Source organism: Neopelma chrysocephalum, unplaced genomic scaffold (assembly GCF_003984885.1).
Source record: "Neopelma chrysocephalum unplaced genomic scaffold, ASM398488v2 Primary Assembly neopelma1_24, whole genome shotgun sequence".
Lineage (NCBI taxonomy): Eukaryota > Metazoa > Chordata > Aves > Passeriformes > Pipridae > Neopelma > Neopelma chrysocephalum.
In genome coordinates, this window is record NW_020897693.1 from 18,539,133 (window position 1) to 18,560,759 (window position 21,627).

The following is a 21,627-nucleotide window of genomic DNA, read 5'->3' on the forward strand; positions in this document are numbered from 1 at the left end:
TCTGCAGTGTTTATGTTCTCATTTGAGATACTAAATTATAATCCATTTGTTGTGGAGATAATTTTCCAGTTGAGAAGTTAATGCAAACCAATCTGGTATTGACTTTCCAAGACTGCAGAAGTTGGTGTGATTGCATTTCTACACATAGCTAAGGTTCATCAGCCCCAGAGCAATGTCTTTAAGAATAAATTATGTGTCATGGGTTACAAAGACAGTAATGCAGTTTCAAAAATCTTTTTTTTTGTACTACTGCTTCTGACACCTGAGCAGGTTGTGAACAGCAGATGATGCGATTATTTGAGGCATTTAGTTCTTTGTGCTAGTGCGTGCTGCCTTTGAAAGTGCTTCCATTAGTGGGGAACAGCTCTACTTAGTTTTGCAAACTTTGAGCTTGATGCCTGCTCTGTGTCTGTCCAAACTTTTAAGTGCACTCAGTGATGTGTAGGGACAGTGAAAAGAAATTGAACAGGCTGGCTAAATATTATCAGCCATGACATTGTGGTGATGCCTAAAGTATTTCCTCTTTAAAGTGTATAATTGCAAACATCTCTTTAGTTTAGAAGAGGGAGCTTTTTGGGGTTAATGCTGCACAGTATATTTAGGGTTGTTTTGAATTATTACTCAATCCAAATAAAACAAATCTGGACATGATTCTGAAAGTAATTTGTCTTACATTGTTTATACCAAAAAAGTAATGGTACTACGTTGTTCCCTAGTTAGTGGGAATAATCATGTTACTTGGGTGTGCCCAGATATCGCAGAGAAGGTGCATATGCACCGACCTGGATTGGTAAAACTAATTATGACGCTTTGAAATAAATGTGTATGTTTTCACCACAGGAACTCTTATCGTTGGCCAAACGGAAACGCAGTGACTCTGAAGAAAAGGAACCACCTGCGAGCAAACCTACAGCATCTTCAGACTCTGAGACATCAGACAGTGATGATGAGGTGAGTTTTTCACATTATCAGTGATATTACTGTGGATTATTTTTCTGATTGTACCTAAGCAGTGAAAATGCATTTATCATACAGTATATTTAGCCTGCTGACTTCAGGAAGTGGGACTGGCCATCAGTCAGATGGAGACCCATTAAGGCCAGAGGATGGGGTTTTTTTCTTTTTTCTTTTTTTTTTTTTAAATTAATATGCTTTGAATTCTAACTGTATACAAAATAGTTTGTCTACAGTAAAGATGACTGCTGGTTTAATCCCACATTCATATGGTCTGAGTGATCTGATGAGCTGCCTGCTTAAAACTAGTGTTTTTCCTGTGTCATGCTTGCAGTTGAAGTAGCAGTGAAGATGCTAAAGCTGGACTCTGAATTCAGGGAGAGAGGTTCTCAGCTTTAGAACAGTCAGGGCAGGTGGTACTATTTTGCAGGTAGTAAAACTGTCTTATTTAACTACCTAGATTCTCCAAGAACTGTGTGAATTAGCTGTCTGGCCATTTGGACATGCAAGAGGGTATGTTTTGACTGACATTTTTGAAGAAAGGGACGGGAAAAAGTTTAGCATTACTTTGTTCTAGGTGTTGTCAATTTCTTGTATGGCAGTGCTTACCTGCTGGATCTGGTTTCAGTATTTGTTCTTGGTACTACATTCCGGTTAAAAGCTGGTTAAAAGTCTCTGCTTTCATCTAGAAAGGAAAATTGAAATAGACTTATTAAAACAGAAACTGACAAACATGTCATATGGGTATTTGAATAAAAACACTTTCTTGAAGGCATACAGATGTCTTTTGCAAGCTTTCGGCAATGCATAGTGAGGTCATTTATTCCATCTATTCTTAAAAATTTAACAGGGAGGAGTTTGGTGTGGGTTTTTGTTTTTTTTTTTTGTTTTCTGAAAGTACAGGAAGGGTTATCTATTGTGGCAACTTGAAGACCAATTGGATAGGCCAATGATAAACTATTAAGCATTTGGCAGTATAGCAGAGTTCTTCCAATAAGTGTGAAGTATGTGTGAATTAATTTTCCTTCTGAAGCATTTTTGAAATAAATATGTTTGGAAGTCTATTTCAATCGATCCTTTTCTTAAAAAAAAGAGATTCTTGTATCTATGTTTAAGGCATAAAGAGAGAGAAAACTCTGAGTGGGCCAGATATATTAGATTTGTTATTGGGTAACAGTGTGTCTCTGTGTTCAGCTCTGCTGGCACAGTGTATTTGTTCTAAGCTGTGTGGAGATCAGCTTGCTTGGGAAGGTGGACTTGAGTGTGAAGAGCATATGAATGATAAAGTTTTCCATTCTGTGTTTACCTCTGAAAACTGATAGGATTTTAGCTTGTGTAATAAGGTCTACCTTTCCACTATATGTAGAATATGATAATGTATCTCTTCAGGAATTTGCAAATACCTTGTAGATGCAGTAGTGTCGCTGTTGCACCGGGTGCATTTGATACTCTTTCTAATCTCTGTATCATTTCTAATTGATACTCTGTTCTTTCTGACCTCCATGCAGCAAGAGGAAAAGATTTAGAGAAGAGGTAATTAGGACACTTGCTTCTATTCCTGTGCCTGAAATATGCATTCTGAACTACTGCTTGTCACAGCAGGGTGAGAGGCTGGGTTATAACACTTCTGCTTCTGCCAGTCGTTCAGTTGTGCGCGTCCCTAGGCTTGACTACACTAGTACTGCTAAACGACTTTGGTTTTAATAAGTGTTCTTGGTGTTGGTTTGAAGTTTGTTCAACCTTGAGGGTTGGGAGAGAGGATCTAAAAGTTGAAATTGTATTACTGGACTTCCTGCAAGATAAGGACCTTGAGGCAAAAGCATGAAAATTGTTGCCCTGGGCAAATGTGCTAAATCATACCCATGTGCTTCTACATAGGTTTTGCAGTGTGCATGTCCTTTATGGTTCCTAAAAAGTGCTAAATGTTCCAACAATATGTTGCATGTACAGGAAAGGAGCCTAAATCCCTACTTCAGAGGATAATGCAGCATGCTGCATTTTTTAAAAGGGGGGAAAGTTTGTGGGGCATAGAGGAGAGAAAAGCATTTTGGAATTACTGAATAACAGCATGTACAAATCATACCACATCTATACAATAGTACCCAAGGGATTTCATTAGAACTTTAATGTTATGTTTATGTGTCTCAGTGAGAATGCACTTCTCACCCAGATGCTGGTTTCTGTAACACTTAAAAGACCTCTGAATCAGATTTCCTAGCCAAGGGACGGAAGGTGAGTTGCAGGCAATAAAATAGGAAAAATGCTCTGAACTGTCTTCTGTTGGTTCTGTGGAAAATGCATGACTGACAATAAACTGTTGTTCAGAGAACTGATAAATAGCAATGACTGCAGGGCTTTGCAATAAGAAGTGCTACCTTTGCAGAGAGATATACTAAGCTGGACACAGATGTGGAAGCAGATAGTTCCTTTATCTGTGGATTAATGTGTGGCCATGTCTACTCAGGAGCTCACCATCTCAAACTGGTAGCTTTCTGCATGTAACCAGTTTGGTGTTAGGCAAGTTACTACTGGGGTTACTGTGCTAGAGGTGTGTGTGTGTCCAAGTGTATTGTTGTTACCAATTAAAGGCATTGTGTGGATGATGTTCCTCAGTTGCAGTAGCTTAATTCTGGGCTCTTGCACTTTCTTTTATCTTGGCATTGTTGCTTGCAGTAAGTTAATTATTTCTGTTGTGTGGTGAAGCCTAGATGACTTCTGCAACAACTTCACTGACATTAGTTTTGATTAGACAGAAAGCCACAATGTTGTAGGAGCTCCTCTTTGTTTCTTTAGAAAGGTTTGTTGTTACCAGTGGTGGTGTAAGACCTTACACCTTTCTACACTCACTCTAATGTCATGAAAGGTTTGGTTGTCTTTTAACACCTCCAGGGTGATGGCAGAAGATACTTCCAGGATCAGAAAAGTTATTTCATGAATGCTTGTTACTAGTCTGGAGTTAAGTGAGAAATATCTGTTTATGCCTTTGTTTACAAATGTGCAGATTGTAGCTGAAGATCTTGTCAAGAGCTATGGGACAGAGGAGAGGAGGTGAGCAGTAGTGGTGCAGCTAGTGAGGAAGTCGATCTCAAGTACCAGTTGGCCTAGAGGGATTTATGCACCTATTTTGAGGAAAGGACTTGAAAGTTTGGGTTTACTTACTGCATTTCAAGTTCTAGCACTCCAGCAAAGCACAGATTAGCAGAAAACTGCATGTGTCCCTTCTGTTTTGGGGGGGTCCTTTGTGGGTTTGTAGAAATTACAGTGATTAATGTTGTCTTTTCCTGTGTGCTTTTGTTTCATAATATTGCTTAGTTAAACCTTCAAGAATGAGTAGGTTCTCCAGTCCTGTGAGGCCTTTGCCATACTTTTTTCAAGCTTAGAAAATTTGAAACAGGCTGTGCTTTAATCTTCTTATACACAGCTTATAGGCTGTGTGCTTTGTAAGTTTGTCTTTTCTTGGAGTCAGTTTCCTTGAGCTGTTAATGGGTGCAATGGTAAATCTTTTTTCAAGGAAGAGAGGTGCTGTTACTTCCCCTACCCCAAATAAAGTGCAAGTGCAAATCTAAATAGCAGAGGCTAATTGTATGAAGGTTAGCATGTCCAAAGAAGTAATGTGAACAAGCTGTGGACAAAAGTGGGTATAAAATTTAGTCTTCAGGTAGCTCCTTTAAATTGCAAACTAGCATGGGGATAACTTCTTGGGACTTGATTTATGTGGAGAGCCAGTAGGACCTCTGAAGAACAGCAGGAGGAGGTATTGGACTCGTGGACATATTGGAATTGAATATGTGATTTTTTTATTATTTTTTTTTTGCTGAATGAACTTTTTCTTTGTACTCATGGAGCAGTTTTTGCTGAGAACAATCTAGGTCATAAGACACTGTCTAATATCTAGAGAAGTCATTAAGCCTTTGTTAGTCTGAATGATGTTGACTGGCTGGTGATGCTAAAGCTGTGCAAGGCACTTGTTTACCAAGTGTTTTATGGCTGTTGCCATCTCCACCTGTTGGTCCAGGCTTCCTAAATAAAACATTGCAGGTTTTCACATCCAGTAGCATCCCAGAGTGTGTTTTAGTGATGGAGAGTGCTTCTTTATTGGCATGAGGTATCTACCATCTTGATGTTGTCACTCAGAAGTTCTTGCCACTTTTCAATATGTGGACCCCCTCAAAATACTTCTAGAGCAGATGTTAACTTGAAGCTTAAACTGAATTTGAACCTACTAGTTCATAATTGTCTGCAGTTGCCTTTCAGTGAGCTCCTTGGAGCACTACTTGGACAACAAGGGTAGATCAGGGGTCTGGTGATATTTTGGCCCATGAAGCCTTCTTTCAGCCAGTTCCTGGCGCAAGGCCTCTTTTGTGGCTTCAGAAAATGTTTTCTTTATTTGCTTATTTCCTTTCCATTTTGGTGATGACACCTAGAGTCTCTTCTCTGTGTCTAAAATGGTCTAGAAAGTTTTCTAATCATTGGGCTGTTGTCATCATGGAAGTGTTTGAGGTGTTCACTTGACAGGTGTCGGTCCTGAAAGGCAAGGAAAGTAACAAGGGCTTTTTATTTACTATTTGGTTTTAAAAGTAGAGGTAAGGAGCATTGTCCTCCTTGCAGCTCCTAGAGTGCTGTCTGTAGAGTGTTCCTGGCTTTGAGAAACCCTGAAGACAGTAAATACTTCCTTGTCTTCATATCTGTGCTTTCTGCTCGTCTTCAGACAGACTGAAACTGTAGTTTGATGACTTGGCTGGAGGACTGCCTTTTGTTCTTCGTGTATGAATGGATGAAAGTTTGTAAGCTAGGCTAATACTATGTACCTTGGTGCACTTAAGCTGTCGTGTTGTCATGATGTGTAAGTTTATTTGGTCTAGGAAAGGAACACCTTGGTTCCTTGGCCTGTTTTGCTTTGCTATGGCTTGTAATTTGTCTTTTGCTTATAAAAGCCATATCCAGAAGGGAAGGATATGGCAAGGATAGGCTGACAACCTTGCTTGTACACCTCTGTCTGTTTTGATTGGGGGGGGGGAAGCTGGGAGAACACCTATTTGCAACTTAAAATCTCAGTGGCTAATGCGTTTAGGTACCGTGTGAATAGAAGAAAACAGCAACTATCTGAGCAGCGGCGATAAAACAGTTCTGCACTCTGAGCTCACTGCAGGTGTGTGTTTTTTTTCTTTTTACTTTTTTTTTCTCCACAATCTCGTTTCATCTCCTTAGTGGAGTTATAGCTGAGCTATAAATTATTTTCTTCAATCACTCTGTGTAGTTGCTTTTGTAGAGGCTGACTTATAGATCTAGGTAATTTCTGATGTGGTGGGTTGTTTTTTTTTTCCCAAGTCCATTCTAGGTACTGTGGCTTATCTTGGATTTTTTATAATGATAGAATTATTAAGATTGACAAGGACCTTTAAGAACATCATGTCCAACTGTTTCTTGAAAGAAATATGCAAGTTATTAGCACTGTGAACCTTGGCAGCTAGAGGAAAATTTGAAATGCTCTTCTGGTTACTTCTTTTGAATGAACCATAAAGCTCTGCTGTTCAGTAGTACTAAACAATAACCAAAAAGCCATACTGCAGTACACTTCTGCATGGATTTATTAACTTGCTGTGTCTGGAACCATGGCAGGTTCCAGATGGTGGCCAAGGAGGCAGCGGTGAATAGAGGGGCTGTTTAGAGGAGGCATTATAGTCATGGGAAGCATGCGAGAAATGTTGACTGGTACTGCCTGACTGGAACATGGAAGAGGGAATGTGGAGAAGCTTCAGTAGAGGACAGATTTTTGAAAGTGGTGGTTGTTTGTTGTTTGGAGTTAAGGGAAACAGTGCAAAGAAATGTTTCTGACTATAACTGTGTGTGCATTTTTACCTGATGTTGCATGTGAACATGTTGTTGCCTTTTTGATTTCTGCCTGTGTGCTGGAGCATGAGGAGGAGGCTCAAGACTTTGATTTGGACTCGAGGTTGCGATGCAGCCCATGGCTTTCCAGTATTGTTACTTCCTCCCAGACCTGCTAATCTGTTGTGTCTTCCTCTGCTGCAAGAAGAAACTTCGTGTTGGCTCCTCTCTCTGAACAATGCAGGGAGGTCATTCAGTGTCCAAATGACAGCTAGTGGTTCCTGAGTATGCAGAGCAATTTGTGAGCCTAAAAGAGTCTTGCACCTACTATGTCTTGGTTGTGATGACTTATTTGTCCTTAAGATTTGCTCTAACTCTTGTTTTGTCTGGTAGGCATTCATGAGAGATTGGGGTAACTGAATAAGCCCTGAAGCACCTGAGTTGGATGAGGAAGACTTTTTTAAGTGACACTACTTAAACTGGGAGGTGGACATAGAGGTCACTTGCATAAACAAAAGTGAGATGAAGTGTAATCTCCAGGGTGAAATAGAAACCAAAACACACTTCCAAGATGAGGGCAGATTTTTTATTACTTTTGTTGTTGTTGTTTTGGTTTATTTTTTGTTTTGGTTTGGGGGGGTTTTGTTTGTTTTGTTCTGTTCAAGAGGTTGTCACACAGGTTTCTTTTCAGTCCTATCTTCCTGGTCCCAGGTTCTCTCCATGATTCTACTTGGGAGTTAAAGGCTGAGAACAGTGATTTGTAACCCATGTACATACAGCTATTAAACATTTTATTAACTTAAGTCCTGCTGTTTTTTATCTGATCTTCTTTCGTCTCAGCACAACCTCTCAAGGTCTTGATATAACTGTGTTGTATACTGTGGCTTTCTGTCTGCTGCTTCCTTGCTGTGCAGCATGCTGACATGAGTTATAATTCAGTGTTAGAACACTGAATAGAAGTGGCAGAGCTCTAGGAAGGAGGCACCTCTGCATCACTGCTAAATGCTTAGTTTCACTTTCTCGCTGTTGTGTTTTCACTGATATGATTGAAGCAGGTGAGCTCTTGAGCAAATAGCAAAAATGCACTTTTCTATACACCTGGGAGTTGATTCCTTAATGCTGAGGTTTGAGCAGATTAAAGCAAGAGTATCAACTTGTTCTTAATTGATTTTCGTGGGCATAGTTAATCAGAAATATTGTTAGACAGCAATATTGTTAACACTGAACAAATAAAAATTTAATGTGGAAGCCAGTAAAGACTTCGCTACAAGCTCAGGGTGGTATAAAATCAGATGGTTTCTCTGCAGTTTCTCAGCAATCCAATGGACCATAACAGACTGGGGTACCTGCATAGGGTATGAATTGCAAGGCTTGCCACTGTGTTTTTACCTCAGGGAAATAAAAAACCAAATTCTGCATGGTCTTTGACAGATACTTTTGGATATACTGATGATGCTTAAAGAAAATGATGACGCAGTTGGTAATATTGAAGGTATAAGACTCAGTGTGAGAGCAATCCAAACCTGGGAAACTCTAAAGGTATTAGCAGATCAAGTAGTAGCTTATAACTACTTGGTTGAGTTTCATCTAGAGTAATTGAACACCAGGGTTCTCTGAAGGTGGTGCCTAATCAGGCAGAACAATTCATCAAGTTTGATGGAATGATTACTGCCTGCAGAAATGGACTTGATTCATCTCCAGGGGCAGGGTGGATGGGTGAGAAGTCTAAAGCTTGTTGTGCACCTGAAGTCAAACCTGAAGTGGCTTTTTTTCCACTTAAGAGCAGTTTTGAGTGCAAGATCTCAGTTATGCAAAAGCGTATTTGCTCACTTGAATTAAGAATATTTTTTAATAGACTGCATGCTTGAACAGATGGTGATGTGCATGAAAGATGAGAGTAATATACAGGTATGAAGAGGATTATGGTCTAAATATATATATATTTAGGAAAAGACCTGTTATATCCCTGAAAGTCTCATGAGTGCAGAGTTTCTAGGGGAGGCATTGAAATGCAAAATATTGTAAAGCCTTAAAGTAATACACAGGCAGTCCTTATTGGTTTTATTGCCTTCTGGCTTTGCCCAGGTAGTTGGAACAATGTGAAAATTCTTTTAAGAAATCACACTGTAAGGTAAATATGAGTTTTTCTGGGATTTAAAATGGCTATTTGTGTATGTGTGGTGATACAAGTCCTGTACTTGGAAACTGCAGTCTAAGTTAAATCAAGATATGATATTAAGAAAAAAATTAAAATTAGGACTTGACTTTTTTTTTCCTCTGACTTCTCTGATTCTGATTTGATTCCACTTTGTGTACATAGATAGTAGTGCCACCACCTGCATCTGTGAGTGAGTGCACTCTTGGCTTCTTACATAGAAATACAGACAGTATGTAATTTTGATAAAACTGAGATTTTGGAAAGGCTGTCATGTGCTACATGAAATGTAAAATCTGCTCTTGGTTAAACTAGTTCTGGAAACACATCTGTTGCTTCCGTTTAATAGTAAACTGAAGCTAATCTTTACAAATGCAGTTGGACATGTCATTTAAAATTATTTTCCTAGGAAAATGTTTTCAGTACCTCCTCTTTTGGTATATATTGCAGACTTTAAAGTCTTCATTATTTTTTTAAAAGGAGTGTCCTACTCACTGTTGATTTGCATTGATAACTGATTTTTTTTTAATAGAAAAATCCCAAATCAACCACACAACACCCCACCCCCAAAAAACCTTGTAAAAGGCTTTCCTTTGATAAGTTTCCTATTGGCTTCTTTTTTTTTTTCCCTCTTTCCTCTTCTATAATTTTTTGCTGACAGGTATTGGACTGTTTCTCAGCCGTGTTTACTCCAGTGTTTTGGAGAAGGGAGAAGAGAGTGATGTTTGTGTCTCATGATCCCTTTTTTGGTTCTTTCCTTGCAGTGGACTGTTGGAGGTTCTAAAAACAAAAAAAAGGGAAAAGCGGGTAAGGCAGAGAAGAAAGGAGCCATGAAGAAGCAGATGAACAAAGCTGCCTCTTCAGGCAGCTCAGATAAAGACAGCTCGGCTGAGAGCTCAGCACCTGAAGAGGGTAAGATAACATGTGTGCATGTACTTACTGTGTGATTCCAAGGGAAGTTACCCTTTGTGCACACTGAAGAGTAATGTTAAATAGCGATGTTAAAGACTGTCTTGAAAGACTTTTCACTGTTACTGGTAGTAAAGATAACTTAAACTTGCCATGGCTTGAAGTGCATGTAATTCAGTATAGCATTGCTGTGAGCACTTCATTACAACTGCAACACTAAGTGCTGTTTCAACTGAAGAATGTATAACATATTTCATTACTTGACTTTCTGTTGGAAAATTCTTTGCTTCCCTCTAGCATGTCCCATCTTCAGTGTGGGTAGCATTTTTTATTCCCTTTGACATATTTTCCCTTCCCAAACATCTTGTGAGAGCAAAGGCAGATGTGTATAGTATTTGTGATGCAAATAGGAGCTTATCTTGCATGTGCTTGCTCTGAATAGGAATTCTTGCATGTTTATACTGCCATGGAAGAAGGCAAATCATTCTATAACTTTGTCAAAAATTTTTTATATGAATATAATGAATTTCAACACTGGGCAAACTTCCCGTCTTTTCTGTTTTCATCATGCCCATGAAGGTTTGCAGGTGCTTAGTTGCGATTTCAGTTCATACTAAAAAAAGAAAGTTAAGGAAGAGTATAAAGGAGCCTACAGTTTTAAGTATATCAAGCACCGCACAGACGGACAAAAGCATAAAGTGACTGAGCCTGTATATATCAATGCTTACAAATCAAGGTTTTTCACGGTGTGAGCTTGCAAAGCTGGAAGTTTCCAGAAATACTAATACCAGCATGAAAGTGAAAGAACAAATCCTAATGTCTGCTTTCACAATTTAGTGTAATTGAGTTTATTAGGTGAGTTAATCAAAGCACTTGGACTTGGATCAAGTTTAAAGGTTGTGTTACCTAATACTACTGGAGAGTCATCTAATCCCTAAGCCCATGTGTAACTGGGAGGGCTTGTTACGAGTAAGGGAGCTAGAGTCAGGGCCTTGCCAGCCTTGAGGTATTGTGTTTCAACTTTATCTCCTGATGTAGTAATTCATGGTGTTGCAGTCCTCAAATGATGAATTTTGGTCCATCATCTTGCTATGCTGGTAGTAGCTAACAATGGTGTTTGAGGTGCACACACACAAAGTTATGGCTGTGTAAGCAACTTCTCAGGAGCATAAACATATAGGCATATGCTTTAAGACCCTAACACATTAACCAAAAGACCTCCTAAAATTTGCTTGTTCTGCTAAGAATTTTTACTTATAATCCAATTTGTCTTCAAATGTAGTACCAGTCATTTTGTCATTTTTTAGCATGCATATTTTATGGTAATTTCCACTTGAGTTTAATTTTCATTATATGTATGCTTTTAGTATAGTGGAAGATGTGTGTAAAATTCAATCTTGCTATCCTTTGCTAATATGCTATAATGAAGTGGTTGAGCTTTGGCCCAGCTGAATCTCACTACCTTATATTTTTGAATTAGGAGAAGTCTCTGACTCAGAAAGCAACAGCTCGTCATCTAGCTCCGATTCAGATTCTTCATCTGAAGACGAGGAGTTCCATGATGGCTATGGAGAAGACCTGATGGGAGATGAAGAAGACCGGGCTCGACTGGAACAAATGACAGAAAAGGAGAGAGAGCAGGAACTGTTTAACCGGATAGAGAAGAGAGAAGTGCTAAAGAGAAGGTGAATTTGATATTTGTTGATATTTGATAACAAATTCTTACAGACTATATGGAAAGTATGCTCACTGTGCTCTCATGTTTAAGGTCCAAGGGTTCAGCTCTATAAAGTGAATTAAGCTTCGCTGTATGTTTTTTGCATAAACTGTCCTTGTAGCTGGTTGAGAAGCACACAGCAGGAATTCTGCATGTTCCTGTAAAAGTTTTCTGAAAGTTCCCCAGCTGTTGAATACACGTGGTTCTGTCAGCTGCCCTTGTAGCTATGTTACTGCTTCACATATTAGATGACAGACAGTCAGAAAGCCTGATTTCTCTTCTGTCTTCTTTTGTATTAGCAGTCATATGCTGATACTTCGGAAAAAGGCAAACAAAGTGTAAGGTGTACATGAGTTTCTGGAATTTTTCAGAAAACAATGGTGAAGAACAGAGCAGTGTTAGGGTTGCCTGTGTATGAATGTGAAACTGGTTTGACTCCTAATGGAAGAGAGAGAGAGATTGAAATAATGAGGACTGGCATTGGATATGTCATTTTCATGGGATTTTTGTGGATTTCTTACCTTAGGTATTGTGGTTTGGTTTTGTCTGTTACTGTTACGCTACCCAGTCAGGCAGCTTCTTTGTAGTAAAGGTATTTTTCTTCCCATTTGTCTAGTTGAAAAGATTTGGCACGTACGGGGCAAGTTTTCTCTTGTTTCTTTCCTCTTTAGTGCCTTCTCTTTTCTTAGTTGCTGAGAAATTTCCTTAGAGGACTGACATCTGTTAAGTAAATCATGTTGATACAAGTGACTGCCAGACTGTCCGTTTAGTAGAGCACTGCCTGCTGACTATGGTTTAATACTGTGTTCAGGATCCTGTGTGGTCTTCTGCTCTCCTCAAAGGGATCAGAATGATTGAAAGTTTGCATTTAGATCACGTAGAAGGACATCATATTTTTAAATTTTATTCAATATTCCATAGTAACTGTCTGTCTTTTAGAATGAATGCTGTGGAATAGTTGATACAAACAAGCTAAGCAATCTAAACTTGAGTTACTGATTTAATCTTAAATGAATTTGTGCTGTTGTGTGTAAAGGTTTGGCAGGTAGAACTAAGGGAGTGGCGGGGTAGTCATTTGACTTCATGGTAAGTTCAATCTTTCAAAAGCTGTTTGTATGCACATTATGCTGTGAGTTCTTTGGAACTACAGCAGGCATTGCATGGGATACAATGCCTATGCCCTGTGTGTTATGCTTCATGTTAATAGCATAAAGGGCAATGAGCTCATCTGGCACTTCAGTTTGTTGTTTGCAAAATCCAGAAGAAGAGTGGACTGTGTAATGTACATGTGGATAACACATTTTGAATTTCAGTTATTGGAAGTTGTCATTTTTTTGTGTTTGTACATATGCACACTTCACTAAAGAAATGACCAATCCACAGTGCAGTGGAATCTGTCATGGGACTGTTCCATCGAAATGACTACTCTTTTGATTACAGTGGCTGAAAAGATGGTATCAGGGTGATATATTTCATGAAAGTAGACATTTAGGCATGGAAGTGCCTAAATTCTTCTGCAGAAACTGACAGAGTCTGATGAGAATCTTCTGATGCTGAAAGAGGACTCACTGAGACTTCTTTGCGGTCAGTCTTATACAGACCAGTGCCAGTAGAAACATGAAGTTTAAGCATGAAAAAGTTAGCATGATAGTGGCTTTAAACAAAAAAGTTTTTAGCTGTTTAAGTTCAAATGATGTGAAATAGCCAGTTGATTTTAGAGTTGGAGGCAGCATGCAATGATCACTACACTAGCAAAGAGGAAGATGGAGTAAGGACAGATTTCTGTGGAATAGTCATTACTATGTGGTCTCATCTGCCCTTTAGGTTAGTTCTCTGTAAGTCTGCGCTTTTCTATGCTCAGCTTTTCTTCACCTTATTTTCTTAGGGAAGGAAAGGGAAGGGGTGGGAATAGAGGACAGGATAGCATTAAAGGAGCAAGCAGTTGAAGTTTTCCTTGCAGCCTACTAACAACTGTGACAGCATCTGAGCAGTCCTCTGCTCTCTCAGGGAGAGCATTCTTTCATACATTCTTTCTGTTTCAATATCTGCTACTAGATTTGAAATCAAGAAAAAACTAAAAACAGCAAAAAAGAAAGAAAAGAAAGAGAAAAAGAAAAAACAAGAGGAAGAGCAGGAGAAGAAAAAACTCACACAGATCCAGGAATCCCAGGTAGGAAATGAAACTGTTCTTAGTGACAAATTGTTCTCCCATGGCGATAGGAGGTAGGATGCTGCCTCTCTCTGGCCCTGATGTTTTCTCTTAATGTCAAAAAGTGTAGTAAGCAGGTCAGAACTTATATCAGAGTTTATATGCTCAAACTATGTTTAGTATTTCCAGTTCATTTAAAGAAATTAACATCTTTGGCCTGCTGAGGGGTGCAGTGATAACTCCTTTTAATGAAAAATGCAAAGTTGCAGCTATATCTAGTGTCGCTGTGATAGTCCTCCCACATGAGGACAGGAAAGCAACCTTTTACATTTACTTTAGCCAAACTTCTGTCATTCAGATGAAACATTACATACACGCCCTTTCTTACAAATGAAAGTTTGAGAGGCAGACCAGAAACTGCTCAACTGTTCTCTTAATTATTTTGCATGCGCAAAATAATAGCGTGTTAAAATAATAGAGTGTTATAAATGCTTAGTTTCTACTAGTAGGGATCTTAAGGAAAAGCTTGAATGCCAGGAGGAGCAGAAGTAGTTCTACAGTTTTTCCACCACCAGTAGAAAGAGGATAACTGCAGTTTTTGGAGCAAGGCCTCTGTAACTGAATTGTAGTTTCAAATGGCTGAAGTGGCCGTAGTTGCAAATGGTGAAGATCTTGTCATTAATAAAAGTCGGGGCAGACAGGCTCCCAGAGTGGGATGGGATACGTCTTCCCTAACTTGAGCCATTGAAGAAATAGTTGATTGTTTGCACTTGTCATCATGGCTAACTTTGTGCAGCGGAGGAGGGCATCTTCAGCTGACATCTTACTTTCTAGTGAAACAGATGTTTAACATCTAAATCAAATTAGGTGAGATGAATATTCCCATAGGCACATATTGAGTGGAGTGAGTCTCATCTCCCTACTCCCCCAACTCCATATATGTACATGTGTGTGTGCACTTAAATAGTCCATCTGTATAGGCCATCTGTAATCTTAAGTAGTCCATCTATAATACAGTGTAGATGCATATACATATATGCATGTGTAAAAGGATGTTATTTAGACTTCTTTTACAGTGCCTTGCAGAAATTACTTCACCTTAGCTCAAATGACTGTCTTTTATGCTTATTATAGAGGCTACTTTCTGTGCTACCTGGTATTCCAGATACATCTGGATAAAATGGAAAATACTAGAAGACTTAAAAGATTTAAGATTTGAATTCATATTGCAGACTTTACAAACAACTTTGTTTCTGCTCTAAGTATTTTTTAACATAGGTTTTTTTCTTTGCTGCTGCATGAGAACAAGTGCTTTGATTTGGCCTTGCAGAAGGAGAAGCAAATGAGAAGAATATTCATCCAGTTTTTCCTCATTACATGTTATTTGCAGAATTATTTCTATTTTATTTCTTTAGTCCTTTTTTAACTTTAAAGGCGGAGTTTTGAGACTGAAACTTGCTGATAGAAATGTTGAAGTATAAATATGTTCATTATTTTTGATATGAAGCAGAATAAATAAATACGCTTCAGATTGATTTCCCTATCTCCAGCCTCTGTAAAAAATTGACTGAAAAATATTTAAAAAAAGGGGTTGTTAGTAATTTCTATTTGAAAAATTTTCGAAGTGTGCAAATAATCTTTGTTTTAATGCTTTTCAGTTTATGGATTTATGGTATTGAGGCACTTTCTGTGCATGTTTTTAGGTCATGTCACATAACAAAGAGCGGCGATCAAAGCGGGATGAGAAGCTAGACAAGAAATCTCAGGCAATGGAGGAGCTAAAAGCAGAAAGAGAGAAAAGGAAGAACAGAACAGGTATGAAAGCATGTTACTGTTGCTACAGTTTTCTGAAAGTGCTACTTACAGTTTCAAATTAATGCAACAGTCCCACATCTTGGAGTGAGTGAATTCTGTGTCTATGTTTTCCTTGGTCACTTGACCAACATGACCACGTAGGGTGTTGTTTGGCACCACTGATGCTGTATTCCTCATCCCAGCCCCTCCCTGGAATGGTCTAAAAACAAAGCAAACTTTCATCACAGTCCACTGAATGGCTCTTAGTAATGTTCAGTTAACGTATTTGAATTGACCACTTAGATTCAGTTATTTAATCTCTGAAACATCCAAACTGTATTTATTGTGCTTGTGCTACCTTGTCTACATTTGTTTGTTTCTTCACTGGAACATCATCTTGTCCATCTTGCCACTGACTTTTGATGCAGCTCTTTTTGTTACTCTGCTGAGTTTTATTGTGATCTTTTCCAAACATTTTTTTCTTTTTCCTTACAAAATAACAGTGAGTTGTCTGATAGTATTTTTATCTTGTATATCCAGTTGTTACACCCATTTTGAATGTGCAGTCAAATTGGGAGACTGAGGATAAGTATAACTGAGATTTAAGATACTTTTAAATACTTTGTATATATTCAAAGAAAGAAATCAATGCTTAGTTTACCAGTGGATTTGAACCTGTGCCACTTGTATCCAGCACAAGATTAATAGCTGTCTGCCTCTTGGATTTTTTTTAACCATCTTTCATCTCTTAAAGGAAGCTTTCATAAAATATTTACAGCTTGCTTTTCTTTTCTCTGTCCTTCCCCCAGCTGAATTGCTTGCAAAAAAACAGCCATTAAAAACTAGTGAAGTATACTCTGATGATGAAGAAGAGGAGGAGGATGATAAGTCTAGTGAGAAAAGTGATCGTTCATCCAGATCGTCATCTTCTGATGAAGAGGAAGAGTAAGTAGTAAACTAGTGCTGGACTAAGATTAGTTGTGTGGTCAAAAACGGAGACCCACTTTAGGTAGACACATGCTGTGTTAGAGGATTGTTTGGGGCAGTTCAGTGTCTCTAGTGTTTTTGCCTCTAGGCACAATTGCATTGCGCAGATTTGAGTCCTTGTCACTATATCGTGTTTCATGGGACTCATTTACCTTAGATGAGTTTGCAACTTCAGTTCCCTTCTATTACCTTTAGCCCAGATTACCCTGTTGTTTACAGATTTGTTTAGTTGTATAGTTTAGCAGCTGCGGAACCCTGGCATGTATCAGGGCAGAGATATGTGCTGGCTTATCTTAAAGCATTAGTCTGTAAACTGCCTTGGTGTGTACCTTTCTGCTTTGTGGTAGCAGGGGCAGTAGGTAACAAGTCTGGGATTTCACATTAAGCCTTTATCGTGAATGCTAAATTCACACCCTCACAGTCAACTAGTGATGATGAATCATTCCTTTTACTAGTAATTTAAATAGCACTTATGCTGCACCTTACTCATAACCCCTTCTTTGGTGATTATGTCTCTACTTTTTTCTTTATTCCCTCTCACCTTTCCCAAATCAGGAAAGAAGAAATTCCTCCTAAGTCCCAGCCGGTGTCCTTGCCTGAAGAACTGAACCGAGTACGGTTATCGCGACACAAGCTGGAACGCTGGTGTCATATGCCCTTCTTTGCCAAGACAGTCACTGGCTGCTTTGTCCGTATTGGCATTGGCAATCACAACAGTAAACCTGTTTATCGGGTGAGTTTAGCTCTGAGGCATTTAGTTCTTTTTTTAGTGCTGTAATATAATACCTGCAGCTTATCAGTTCTCAAGTACCTGTGACTGTTTGATTGACTGATATAAGAAGATTGCTTAGAACTAGAAAATGTAATTGCTGCCAAAGAAGTGGAGGAGACTGGTTTAAGAATAAATAGATCGATGGGACCAGCTAGGGGAAGAGATACATTTGGTGAGAGGAAAAGGGAGCACTGACCAAGCCTGTTCTCCCGGCTTTCATTCATGTTGTCTTGTCTCATCATTTGTATTGCAAACTAGAGTTCCGAACTCTGCTCCAACCAAGTAAGGATGAGTAACATTCACTCCTCATTTCTGGGACCGTTCCCCAGTTATTGTGTGGGCTTGATTAATTTTTTTTTACAAAGTGTTTCTAGTACGTCAGTTTGCCTTCAGGAGAGAAGGTGATTGAGAACACAGTTTTGTTTTTCTGTTTCATTGCTATAAGCATAGGATGCAATAATATTCTCTAAAATTGCATTAAAAAGGCCCCCGGAAGGGCTGTGTTTAGTATGTGAGCAGCATTGACGTATTTCATTTGGGACACACATTAACCTAAACCAATCTTAGTTGAAAAGGAAATAAGAAAAGCAGGAGAGTGTACACTGTTTGATCAGGAAGGTAAAGCTGAGAAGAAAAACTGCATCAGGCATTCAGATAGTATAATTTTTTAACTCAAAGATGATGTATGAAGCAACTAATTCAGTACCTGATAACGCACACTGAAGAGTCTTGCTTTCCTTGATCTGGTTAGAATTGTTAGATTAAGGTTTTTATCTCTAATAAAAAGGCTTGAATATGCCAGATATATTCCAGGAACACAAAAAAAACCCCTCTTGCATCCTTCCTCTTGTGTATTTTACTGTGTGATATAGGTTGCTGAAATAACTGGTGTGGTAGAGACTGCAAAGGTTTACCAGCTTGGTGGCACACGGACAAACAAAGGACTACAGTTGCGGTAAGATACTAAAGTAATCCTCTCTAGTTCGTGAATCAGTGTCCTTTTCATAGCAAATAATGTTCTGTGTGTGGTTTGGAGATGAGAACTAAGAAGCAGACTGGACCCTATCATGCTACTTACTGCTGGAATGTTGAGGTTGGGTTTATTTGTGGCTTTTTTTCTCCTTGTGCACAATGGAAATTATAAAAAAGAAAAAGGTCTCATGCAGGGAGTTATGAGTGTATTGACATCTGGTTTTCTGGTTTTGGGCTTCTTTAATCAGTTTACATCTATAGATCTGAGATCACCGCTTTCCACTATCAGAAAGGGATGTTTTCACACTTTCTTATTGCAGGCACGGCAGTGATTCACGTGTGTTTCGTTTGGAGTTTGTCTCAAATCAGGAATTTACTGAAAGTGAATTTATGAAGTGGAAGGAAGCAGTAAGTTTGCCAGACTTTAGTTTCTTTTTAACAGCCTTGTGCCAAGCATACTTTAAGTGGAAAGTAACTTGGTCTCTTGTGTTTAGATGTTCTCTGCTGGGATGCAGCTACCCACACTAGATGAAATAAACAAGAAGGAAGTGTCCATCAAAGAAGCCCTCAACTACAAGTTTAATGATCAGGACATTGAAGAGGTAAACAGTGCATTGGAGTGACAGAAGCTCATGGAGTAGAGCACTAGCTGGTACAAAGCAAAAGGATCATGGTATTTACTTTCTAATAAGGAAATAAAAGGCTCAAAATGAAGTTTAATAACTGGATAGAGTAGCTCGATGATCCCACTGTTGTTTGGTGCACACTCCTGTTTTTTTTCATCCTTTGTGCCCCTTTACTTCCTCTTGAACGTTTGTTGTGAAGCTCTGAACTCCTAGCCCTAGTATGGCAATTTAGTTCTCAAGTTCTGAAAAGCTAACAGCGTCGTGATATTTGCATTTATAACAGCTTCTGCAGTTTAGTACTTGCTTAATACTGACCACAGGTGATTAGCATCAGATTTTTGTAGGTCATAAGTGAGAAGAATAGAGCTGTAACTCATTAGCAAAGACACAAATTAAAAAAAAATAAAGCATCAGAGAAAGAGCATAAGTAAAATTCTGTGGCAGTAAGTACATTTCTTAGGTGATATCGATCGATCTGTTCCTTCTAGTGTCTAAGTATTGAAATAAAGATTTCATATTTGCATATTTGTGCTGTTTCCTCTGCATCTTACAGATTGTGAAAGAGAAGGAAAGGTTCAGAAAAGCACCTCCAAATTATGCCATGAAGAAAACTCAGCTATTAAAGGAGAAGGTGAGAAATGAGATGATGCCTGCAAGCTTAATGCACTCTTTGATTTTGAAGAACTGGAGCTCATTTGGATTTTGGTGGTAGTCAACAGTAAGCTTGACTTTAACTATGCAGCTGAAAGGTGGATCTCAAGGTTTATTGCTGGGTTCAGAACACTCAGAACCCAGTTAGAGCTATTGCATTCTATTTTTAAGAGTAATTGCTAACAATTACAGCTGTCTCTTTTTGTGTCCTTTAAACAAGGTCTTAAGCTCTTCTTCCTCAGAAACTTTTCCTTTTTTCCTTTGTTGTTTTTTTTTGGGTTTGTTTGTTGTTTTTTTTTTGTCTTTTGGTTGTTGGTTTTTTTTAGAGTACCCCATAATAACATTGATTTCCTGTGCTATTTTAAAATAGGAAAATAAGGTTGTGTTGCTAATTTTTTTTCCAGGGGTAACTGGATTGTCACTTTATGGCCAGTAATTTATATTAAAAAAAAAAAGTGGCTGAAAGATGTACTTGCCACTGAACTGTTTTGCATGTAGTCCTCCTGGAACAAATACACCTAACAGTGCTAAAATGGCAAAACCAAGAAGTGAAGAAACCAAGCAGTCTTAAATATCTTGGAAGATAAAGATAGACGTTTTGTTTTTATTCATGCAGTCCTTTTTCAAGATAATCATGCTTCGTATACAGGAAAAACAAAGAGTTCGTATAAATCTACATTCCTTGGCTTAATTGTATTATTTGATCACCATTTTACTATGCACAAATATGAAAATAATTGGTTTCCCGTTGCGGGAAGGTGCAATTGCTTTTTTTTGTCACCAGGTGGCATAATAAGCTCGTGTCGTGTTAGGGCACTCTCCAGCTCCCTGAAATAAGTGGCAACTGACAGTTGCTGAAAAGAATTCTTTTCTTGAGCTGGTAAATAGTGATGTTAAATTTTAATGAAACCTGTAACTTAAATAATCTAACTGGCTTTCCCTCCTCATTCTGGGACTGGTGGTCCTACATCTCCCTTAGTTAAAGGGATTTCAGAGGTTTTCAGAGTTCTTCAGAATAAGAAGTCCAGTTTTGCCTTGAGATGTAAGGAGAGTGTAGCTCTTTGTTGTATTTGTACCATGCAGAGAAGAACATTTGCAACTGCATAGGGTTAGGTATCTGATTCACGGGTACATCCCTTGTTACTCTGACTAATTCTGTGGTAGAGTAGTGCTTAACAAGTCACTGTTTGGTTGAAGGCTATGGCTGAGGACTTGGGAGACCAAGATAAGGCCAAGCAGATTCAAGATCAGCTTAATGAACTTGAAGAGAGAGCAGAGGCCCTGGATCGTCAACGAACAAAAAATATTTCTGCAATCAGGTAAGAAGCAGATACTGGAAATTTTCTTTCTTAAATAGTATTAATCAAAATATTTAGAAAAGAGAAACTAATGCAGAAGCAAATTAACTGCAGGATTTTGTCACTTCTTTCCTGTACAATGTATTAATGAAATGTGTATTGTGATAGCTTTGTTAGTGCTTGTCTATCTTCACTTTCTTGTAGCTGTTATTCAGTTAAAACTGTTGAAAATCTAAACTCTTCAGCATGGCCCCAGTAGCGATTGTATTGCAATAAGAATAATTCGTGATCAGGATGAAGCTGTAAGAATGCTTTCGTTGCATTGTTGTGCTTTGTTGTGTAGGCATTGATAAATGACAGTCACTTTCTTTTTCTTTCCCTCACCCTCCTTTTTTTCCTTTCTGCAGTTACATCAACCAGAGAAACAGGGAGTGGAATATCGTTGAGTCTGAGAAGGCTCTTGTGGTAAATAGCGCTGAAGTAATACTTTTGTACAAGTAGAGGTAAAATGATGCGAACAGGGATAATTGCATGGTGAAGTTACTAATTTTTTTTCTAATGTTCTGTAAAATTTTTCATATAGGCAAATGACATGGTTTTGAAGCACATTGCTTTATCCTTTTGCTCACATCAATTATCAGCAGATTACTGACTGTCATAGTGAGTTGGTGCATTTTGTACGGGAAAGAACTCGGAAAAGATACTTCATAGAATGAAACAGGGAAGGAGATATTAAATTCTCCTCAGTGACACTTTTATTAAGGAGAGGTTAAGCTTGTTAACAAATGATTAAGTATTAACTATCCTGAGAGTT

General features: G+C 38.5%; 1 protein-coding gene across 1 annotated transcript in view; it reads left to right on the forward strand.

Moving 5' to 3' along the window:
- RTF1 (RTF1 homolog, Paf1/RNA polymerase II complex component) overlaps positions 1–21,627 on the forward strand; it is a 29,870-nt gene that overhangs the window by 1,846 nt on the left and 6,397 nt on the right. Inside the window, 13 exon segments of the mRNA XM_027706502.1 lie at positions 841–951; positions 9,703–9,850; positions 11,328–11,532; positions 13,620–13,734; positions 15,417–15,528; positions 16,317–16,452; positions 17,050–17,227; positions 18,139–18,221; positions 18,559–18,646; positions 18,733–18,840; positions 19,418–19,495; positions 20,713–20,834; positions 21,221–21,278. Of these exon segments, the coding sequence (XP_027562303.1) occupies positions 841–951; positions 9,703–9,850; positions 11,328–11,532; positions 13,620–13,734; positions 15,417–15,528; positions 16,317–16,452; positions 17,050–17,227; positions 18,139–18,221; positions 18,559–18,646; positions 18,733–18,840; positions 19,418–19,495; positions 20,713–20,834; positions 21,221–21,278 (1,542 nt within the window).